Raw genomic sequence first — 9,667 nt, 5'->3', positions numbered from 1 at the left:
TGGTATAAAGTTTTGATGAGGGACTAATTTCAAAATTCACAGTAATCTTGAGGGACCAAAAACATATTTAACCCTTTTAAAAAAATTAATATATATTTTTAAGTTATAACTCAATTAACTTTTTTTTTAAATATAAATACGAAACTGGTACATCAAAAGAAACAAAGCGGGTACATCCTGCTAATTAATCAAATCTTATAACATACGATCTTTTATTGTGCTACTTGAAATATTAGATTAGGCTATAACTTTTCGTAGTCATGTCGCTCCTCTGCTTCCTTAATTTGTGTACTCACAGTTTTGATTAATCAGAATTTTCCTCCTATAAGGATAAATAAAATGAACTCGTTGATTTATAATATTTTAATGTTGACATTACTACAATTTTAATATGTAGTTTCTACTTCTTTTTCAATAATATTATTTCACATAATATAGTATTTTATTGATAAAAAAACTCCTTTAGTTATTACTACCCACTTTCATTTTCAACATATTTGATAAATGTGACAAGACATTAAAAAAAAAAAATTATATAACTACCTAAAAACATGTTTGTATACAGACTAAACTTAATATTAAAACCCAGACAATTTTCTATGTAACGTTATATGAAATAGGTTATGTATTCACACTATAAAAAATATATTTTATTATCTATGATCAGTTAAAATAAATTGGTATTTTTTACAATAACATAAAAGTCATACTCGTTTTATTTTTTAACTGATAATGTAACTGATAATTTTCAAATATTTTAGATATTATATTTTTAATTATTGTGTTTTTATTTTTATTTTTCAGTATGTATAAATATTACTTTTTTTTAATTATACATCTCCATTTAATATATTTTTTTCTATTAATATAGTATCATAAATAATTTTTTCATAGTTATTTCAATAATATTTTTATCTTGAAAATTTATCTTTTTCTTTCAAATAAATTTATTATTAAAAATATTTTGTAATGTGTTATTGATTATTTAAGAATAGTTTCTAGTGATTTAATTGATTTTTCTGCATTCATATTAATAGTATTCTTAATTATATTCTTATCTTTAATACTTGTCTTTTTCTTTCAAATCAATTTATTATGAAAAAATCAGTTATGTCTATACTCAGTGTTTTTTATTTGATTTTAAATAGTTTGTAATGATCTCATGTAATTTATAACATATATTCTTTTCAATTTTTCAACATAATGAATTGTTTGATTAGATCCAATCTAATTTATTTAGAATGAATTAATAAACAATATCGATAAATGACTGTGTCAAAGAAATACCACCAACTTTCATGCTTCAATATTAAAACTAGATAAACATCATTGAAAAACATTTTAACATTTTAGAAACTGAGACAAAACAATTATGTTGCGTTATTCTGAAGAGAAATCTTATAAGCACATTCTTCTAAATATATACTGATTAAAATTATTAAAAACCACAAAATTTGCTAAGTTTTACCTCTTATTTAATAAATGTAGCATTTGTTACTCTTTAGTAATCTATAAATAATAAAAACCCTGCACCGAACAAGAAAGAGTATCCCCATTTTCTTAATATAATCTAAAAACTACAAATTGACTTAAACAAAATTAAAGTATATTTATTGAATTAACCAATACAATAAAGTCACTTATGATTTCCACCCATATAAGGAAAATAACAGAAGTTGAAAGGGTGAATATTTATCATTTCAGTCTCTTTCATACATAAATTTCAAAGAAAATAAAACAAGTTGAACGATAAATATTTATATTTTCGTTCTCTTTCATCAATGAATTTCAAGATAACATTAAATATTTTTTAAACTTTCAATAAATTATCCCCTCACATCATTAATACAACATCTCCAACTTTACAACCTCAAAAAAAATTATAACATTATTGTTGTAGCAAATATAATTTTTAAAAATTTAAATAAATATATTTTTGTTGTAAAATAAAAATCAACAAAAACTTTGATGAGTTTCGTATGAACCTCAAAAAAATTATTTATACTTTCAATTTTAATTTTATTTTAAGAACTCCAACAAATATGAATATTTATCGAAAAACTTCATTGAAGGATGTAAATGCAAGAATTAAAACAATAATTTTATTTACTAATAAAACAAGCATATTTAATACGTTTGTCAACTTTTTATAAGAAATACTTTTAAATTTTTTAATTTTGTTATGAAAAATATTTTGTAAAGAATTGTTATTATTTATTTTACAAAATATGTTGTATAAAATACTTTTTATATAAAATTTTATAATAAAAATATTTATGAATTTTATAATTTTGAAAAAATATCATCTAAAAAAATAATTCATGAATTAAAATTTTTAGAAAAAATAACAATAAATATTTTTTTATAAACTTTTTTAACAAATTTTTAAAAAAATGATGTATACAAAATTCAGTAGTGATTTTTAAGTCTTGATTATAAACAATTCTTATTTTAAGACATTTTTGACGTGATCGCACGTACAGATAAGAATAATTAATTTTGTTAAAGTTCTAAATAATACTGTTGCTATACTATATTTAATTTTATTATCAATAAAATTTAATTATTGAAAACACACATTTGTAATATTTAATAAAGAAAACAAAAAATGAACGTTTGATAAAGAAAATGTATAAAACGTTCCAAAAAAGATACTATCAATTTAGTTAGATTGTGCTACACATTGAATAATGTATTACGATATTTAAACGTAAGCGGTTCCATTCAATAAGTCAACACTGTTAATAAGCACAAAATACCATGATTAAAATATGTAATTTTTCTATTGTTATTTATAAATAAAGAGTATCAGTATCTAAAAACACTGGTTAAAGATATATAATATATTTTAAATTTTATGAAAATGGCATAATTATCAATAACATTAAATAATTTTGACTCAATTATCATAAATATAATTTCATTTTAAGTGATGGATAAAAAATTCAAAAATAAATACAATTTTAATTAATAATCTATTTGATATAAATCTATTAAAAGTTAAAAATTATTAAATAATAAATAACTATATTTTAATAAAATAAAAATTTTAAAATAATTTAATGTAAAAAATAATTATTTTGAAGGAGTGAAAAAAAGTATCTCTCTAATAATTTAAACATTTGAAATATACGATTTTTGGTTTTTGCACAAATTTATAATTTATAATCTTTGCACTTTGACATGAAATTCTTCAAAAATACTTATTGTTACTTTTCAAATTAATTTTCTTTTTTTACGTTTAATTCAATTTAAATTTTAACAAAATTAAAATATATTTTTTTTATTATTTAATTATATATATAATTTTTATAATTGTGTATCAAATAAATTATTATTATAGTTGTATTTATTTATGAATATTTTTGTCCTTTAAATAAAATAAAATTACATTTATGATAATGGAGTCAACATTTAGTTAAGGATTAAATATATTTTTGGTTCCTTAATTTTCAGTGAAAATTGAAAATAGTCTCTCTCCAAAACTTTAGACTAATTTCATCCCTCAACTTTAGAAATATGTGTATTTAGTCCTTATAATCATATTTTTTCAAGTTCAGTTGATGTTTCAAATACGTTCTTCAGCTAATATTAAAGTGAAAAATGAGTTAAATAATGTAAACAATTTAAATACTATCGAGAAACACGTTTAAAATGTTAAATAAACTTGACAAATTTATTTAAAAAGGACTTAAATCTACCTAACTTTTAAAGAGGACAGACTAAATTGATTTAAAATTTAAAAAAAAGATAAATTTCAATTTTCACTCAAATTTAAGGATTACATATAAATTTAACCCTTTATTTAATATTACAATTAATTAAACACTTATTTAAAATTCGAAACATATTAATGAGCTTTATTCAATACTGAAACGCTTGTTAACATTATTAATAAATAAATCATAGATTATTATTATTATTATTATTATTATTATTATTATTATTATTATTATTATTATATTTTTATGTGAATAACTTGTGAAAATATTCGATTCCCAAAACAATGTTATTGTATATGTGTTTTTTATAAGTTAGATCTTTGGACTATTTTTTGTAAATGTACACACTTTTATTATAAATTTTAAAAGGTTCTAAGTAATGAAAATGATTTATAAAAATGTATTTTTTCTACTCTAAACCCTAAACACAAAGTAATAGTTAAATATAAATTTTGACCAATTTAGTTATTTATCTTTAAAAATGTGTGAATTTAGCCATTTTAACTAAATTTTGTTAAATTTATCTTACGTTTCAAACGTATTTTATGATAATATTTAAATTGTTTACACTATTTGACACATTTTCATTTCAATGTTAATTTAAATATTATCATAAAATACGTTTAAAATGTCAAATAAATATAACAAAATTTGGTAAAATGAATTAAATTCACGTATTTCCAGAAATGATAAATTAGTATAAAGTTTTAAAGAGAGACTAATTCTAAAATTCACTAAAACTTGAAGGAGAAAAAACATATTTAATCCACAAAGTGATTTAAGTAAAACTAAATAATATAGGAAAAAAAAAGTTCACACATATATTAACATTTACTACTTTCTAGTATTTTCTTAAAAAAATTATCCTAAAACAAAGAACATATAAAACCATATTAGTTAAATTTAGAAAATAAATAAAATATCATTAAATGAAATAAAAACAATTAAAACTTATTTATGTTTAAAAGAAGACAGAAACGTATTCTTTTAAACAAATGAGAAGATGGTATTACAATAAATACATTTACGACTTTTGCCTCATATAAAGAAAATAAAAAAGTTGAAGTACAAATATTTATTATGTCATTCTCTTTCGTCCATAGATTTAAAATAACATTAAATACATTTTTTTTAATTTTAAAACTTGAAGAATACTTAATCTCTTCAGTTATTCAATTCTTTTTTCTTTAAATTGAATAACTCTTAATTTCTTGAGTTACTTTTATCAATATGTGTTATTATTATTAAACATAACTTTTATTGTTAATAATTTAAGTATTAAAAAACTTGAATATCATATAAAAAAACACACATAAATTTATTATTTTTAATTTTAAATTGAATGTGATATCATGTGAATTGAATTCTCTTTAATTATATTATTTTCATTAAAAAGATAACTCATCAATTATTCATTAAAATTTCTTAATTATTTTATAAATTGAGACTTAATTAAGGTCTTAGGTGAATAACCTATGCCAATATTTAATACCTAAATTTTGATAATTTTTGAAATAGTATTTTTAAAATGAGTTTAAAATAAAAAAAATAAAAAAATGATAAATCACTTATAAAATAGAAAAAAAAGGAAAGGTTGAGTTTACGGTGGGTCATTATATAATTACATCTTCCGTTTTCAATGGTTTCGTCGTCCCTGGCACCAGTTCCACTTAGCCCTCAATTGAAATTACTGTTCTACCCTCTGCCCCACCTGCTTCTTCCAGCATCCAACGACCAGATCCATTCCCTGACTACCTCCACGTTCGCCACTTTATTCAGGAAAAAATGCCATTCACGTAATTAACACCTCTATACACACCAATTATAATAAGCTACTATTTATATTAAACAAGTGTCATTTTAATAAACAAAAATATTAAATAAAAAGTGTGTCATTATACCTATCATTTAATATATTGAGTGAGAGATGGAATGAGTGGAAAGACATAATAAAATGGTACAATAAATTAGACCATGTGAGACCAATAGAAATAAATAAAACAAATAAAATAAAATAAAAAAGAATAAAAAGAGATAAAAAGAATAGAGAAATGTTGGAATACATTGGTTGTTTTATATAACTCAAAGACCCATCCCTTTCTATTTCTTTCCTTCTTTCCGATTCACAGAAACAACTCCTCTCTACTCACAAACCCTTCTTCCTCATAACAAAAACAACCCACCCTTTTCCCCGTTTCCCCAAACCCTAGAATCTCTAACACAGATCCTCATCGTTTCCCATCCAATTCCCAACCATTTCACCGCATCCCAAACACCGTTGACCACACTCGAGGTTTATCCAACACCCACCAAAAAAAGCTCCGTTTTTGTTTCCTGGGTCACGTTTTTCCTTCCTTTTTATTGGGCATAGGAATGTTGGGTACTGGCTTGAACTTCGGGCGCGCTCGCGGAGAGGATCGGTTCTATTCTCCGGCGAAGGCTCGCCGGCCGTTTCACACCATGGAGAACGATAAGCTGCGTAGGGCCCACAGCGATGTCACCGGGAGAGACAAATCGGTGGATTTGGGTAACCGGGTACCGGAGAACCGGGTCGGGTCGGATGAGGAGGAGGCGAAGAAGAGTGGCGCGGTGCCTTCGTGTGAACCGGTCGTGACCCGGTTGAGTAATCTGGAGCGGTTCTTGCAGGCGATCACGCCCTCTGTGCCTGCTCAGTATCTTCCTAAGGTTTGCTTTTGAGTCACTGTAGCAAGTGTTTTGAAAAAGTTTCTGACGGGGTTGTTGGTGAAATCGTGTTTATTTTATTAGAATTTGGTTTTTTGGGTTATTGGAAATTGATTTAAAGTTCCTGTCTTTGTTTGCTACGGCTGCATTCAATGGGTGGAAGGTTTAGCTTTTATGGCCGTGTTTGATTATGGAAGGGACCATGGATTGGATTTTTTGGTGAGAGTTAATAAGAAAAGAAGCAAAGTTTTCGTGCTTTGAAAAGAAAAAGAAAATAATGCCATTATTATGAATTAGGTTTTCCTTTGTGTGTGTGGAACTGTTAAGTGTAAAAGTTTTTCTTGGATCTTGCAGAGGACGACGAGAGGACTTAGGGCGTGCGATGAGGAGTCTCAGCCCTACTTTGTTCTTGGTGATTTGTGGGAGTCCTTCCGCGAGTGGAGTGCGTATGGCGCTGGAGTTCCGCTTGTACTGAATGACAAAGATAGCGTTGTCCAGTATTACGTTCCTTATCTCTCTGGAATCCAAATTTACTCCCAGAATGTGAAGCCAACTGTAAAGTCAAGGTATATTTCTTGTTTTGGTCCTTGTAAAGACTATTCATTTTAGTGACTGTTTGAAAAGGCTCGGCATGAAAATGCAAGCCAAACAATAGAGTGGTTTTTTGGGTCGTTTATTGCATGTTCTAGGATTAAATTAAAATTCATTTTTGGTTTTCTACCATTTTGAGATCTGCTGTGCCGATGTGGAGGATATTACCTTGTTCTCACTGGTTTAGCTACTTGTATGATAATGTAATTATTTGGTTCTTTGATAGGCAACTTGGGGAGGATAGTGACAGTGATTTCAGGGACTCTAGTAGTGATGGTAGCAGTGATTGTGAGCCTCTACATGGAAGGGGATTGAAATACATGAGGGAGCAAAGAAATCTTCCCTATCTGTCGGATGAAGTACCTCAACGGATGAGTAGATTATCTTTGAGAGACCAGAATTCCCTTCCTCAAGATGGGTTTTCTAGTGATGATGGAGATTCTGTCAATCCTCAGGGTTATTTGATTTTTGAGTATCTTGAACGTGACCCTCCATACAGCCGCGAGCCTTTGGCTGATAAGGTGCGCTGACTGACTCTATAATGCCATATTATTTGCCCTGTTCACAATAGAATTTTGGTAATTTGTTATCACTGGTTTTTCTTTGTTGAGTCATTTAATTCTGTTTTCTTTTATGTGATGAATAGATACTGGACCTTGCTTTTCGTTTCCCTGAATTGTTGACCCTTGGAAGTTGTGATATACTATCATCAAGTTGGATATCTGTAGCCTGGTATTCTTCTTTAATTTTGAGCTTTGATATTCAGCTTACGCATGCACGATGGACTTACATGTTCTATGATTTGCTTGCAGGTATCCAATTTACAGGATACCAACTGGTCCAACATTAAAAGATTTGGATGCTTGTTTTCTGACATACCATGATCTCTGTCCACCTGTGGGAGGTAGCAATTTTTTTGCTTCATTTGTGCTTTATGTTGCTTTATAACCAAGTTTGATTTCTATTTTGTTTGTGCTGCAATATATGTACCAATATTAAGAGTTGAGGGCGTGGGTATGCATCCATCTCTCAACATAATTAGAGGTTCTAAATTGAATACTTATTTGGAACCTTTCTTTATACATGATACAAAAATGTTATTTTAGAATCTCCTCATCATGCACTGGATAGGATGTATATTGATGTACATGATACAATTTTATGAATACATGGTTTATGTCTTGGCATATATTAATTGTTTTAGTCATACCACCGCAAATCATTTTACTGCTTCGTTTCGATGATTTTACCAATTTTATTGGCCTAGTAAGATATTTTCAAAATTTTGAAATGTGATACATTTGTGTCTTGTTTTTAAGCTTAAGAGTGTCATTCTGGATTTGTTGGGGTTCTTAATTATTCTACTAAAAAGGCTTGCGTTTTTTTTTATCACGGGAACATGTTTCTATTTAATTGCACATTTTGCCATTTATAGGTGCATGCCGCATAATAATGAAAGTGTTGTTAGATGCCGCAGAAGAACCATTTTCCGTTTTCTAATTTGCACCAGTTGATTTATTGAAAAATGCCTTCTTTTTTTTGTTTCAGGTTCACAAAGGCAGACTCAGAAGCCACTTCCTTCTGAGACGGATAATGTCCATAGAATGTCTTTACCTGTTTCTGGGCTTGCTTCATACAAGTTCAAAGGATCTCTGTGGACTCCTAGTGGTGGACATGAACGCCAACTAGCTAGCACTCTTTTTCAGCGGGCCGATAACTTGTTAAGACAGCTTCAAGTCAGTCACCCAGATTTCCAGTTTTTTAGCCGTTGATGATATCAAATTCACTGTAATATTATAATACTCTGGATATTTAAGAACTGGTGATTAGTGTTTGGTTAATTGTTTAGATGTTATACTTGATTGGGGTTGGAGTTAATAACTTATTTGACAAAAGGTAAAAGGAAAATTGGAGAAAGGATGTTAAGCACCGTCCTTTGTATTTCTCTGCATTGTTTGCTTCTGTAATAAGTGAATGAACAGGGAAGCTTTGGAGAAGCGGCAGTGTAGAGGCTACTTAATGTGTTCCTGGTGGATGTACAGATTAAAAAGCAGCTTCTCAACTACAGGCTGATTTGTTGGTTGCTACTTGCTTCATATGTATTGGTATGGTTTTCTTAAACAAACCAAAACAGGCTACTTTTTTTCTGTCCTGGCGATGCATTATATAGGACATAGTTTTAATTTCTTGGGGAATTTTACTAGATATGTTAGTAGTCTTATGCTTCAATTGCCCCAAACTTTCTGTATTTGAATTCTTATAGTAATCTTTGCTTTTAGATAATGCTAGAATTCAGTGAATGAACTTGTTCAAAATGTTGTTTTGCATTTTCTGTTTATGTTATAAAATTGGGTTTAGAAGAATCGGTTTTGACTTGGTGGTAAAAATTCACTTGGGAGGAGTATTTAAGTGCAATCAAATTCATAGTTATTCTACCCGTCACATTTTTCTCTTATTTCACTCGTAAACCTTAGTAATTACGATTATTACTGTTTGACGGTGTTCTCTGAAGAGTGTTTATCATTAGCAGTGATAAGAATTTGAGAGCTAAATAATTTTTTAAGTTTTTGAAGTTCTGTTAATTGATTTTAGTCTACAAGAGAGGTTAAATTCATCTGACACTTACATATTTTTTGGAAGTGTTTATAGATAAAAATTATGAACAATTTCTA

At 27.4% G+C, this 9,667-nt stretch overlaps 1 protein-coding gene across 1 annotated transcript; it reads left to right on the top strand.

The window, feature by feature from the left end:
* The first annotated feature begins 5,816 nt into the window (after positions 1-5,816).
* Positions 5,817-9,310, top strand: LOC114191965. The gene is made up of 6 exons (XM_028081443.1): positions 5,817-6,407; positions 6,759-6,970; positions 7,222-7,516; positions 7,642-7,727; positions 7,808-7,899; positions 8,544-9,310. Exons 1-6 carry the CDS (start codon positions 6,096-6,098, stop codon positions 8,765-8,767), a joined length of 1,221 nt encoding a protein of 406 aa, XP_027937244.1. The 5' UTR covers positions 5,817-6,095; the 3' UTR covers positions 8,768-9,310.
* The last annotated feature ends 357 nt before the right edge of the window (positions 9,311-9,667 follow it).

The sequence above is a fragment of the Vigna unguiculata genome, chromosome 7, assembly GCF_004118075.2.
Source record: "Vigna unguiculata cultivar IT97K-499-35 chromosome 7, ASM411807v1, whole genome shotgun sequence".
Classification (NCBI taxonomy): domain Eukaryota; kingdom Viridiplantae; phylum Streptophyta; class Magnoliopsida; order Fabales; family Fabaceae; genus Vigna; species Vigna unguiculata.
The sequence above is the reverse complement of the archived record's forward strand: the minus strand, read 5'-3'. Positions and strand labels throughout refer to the sequence as shown.

Excerpts from the sequence above, each read along its gene's own strand:
- LOC114191965 (XM_028081443.1), top strand. The coding sequence starts at position 6,096 with ATGTTGGGTACTGGCTTGAACTTCGGGCGCGCTCGCGGAGAGGATCGG. Across the intron at positions 6,971-7,221 it reads AAGCCAACTGTAAAGTCAAG|GCAACTTGGGGAGGATAGTG; the intron begins GTATATTTCTTG and ends GTTCTTTGATAG. Across the intron at positions 7,900-8,543 it reads TCTCTGTCCACCTGTGGGAG|GTTCACAAAGGCAGACTCAG; the intron begins GTAGCAATTTTT and ends TTTTTGTTTCAG.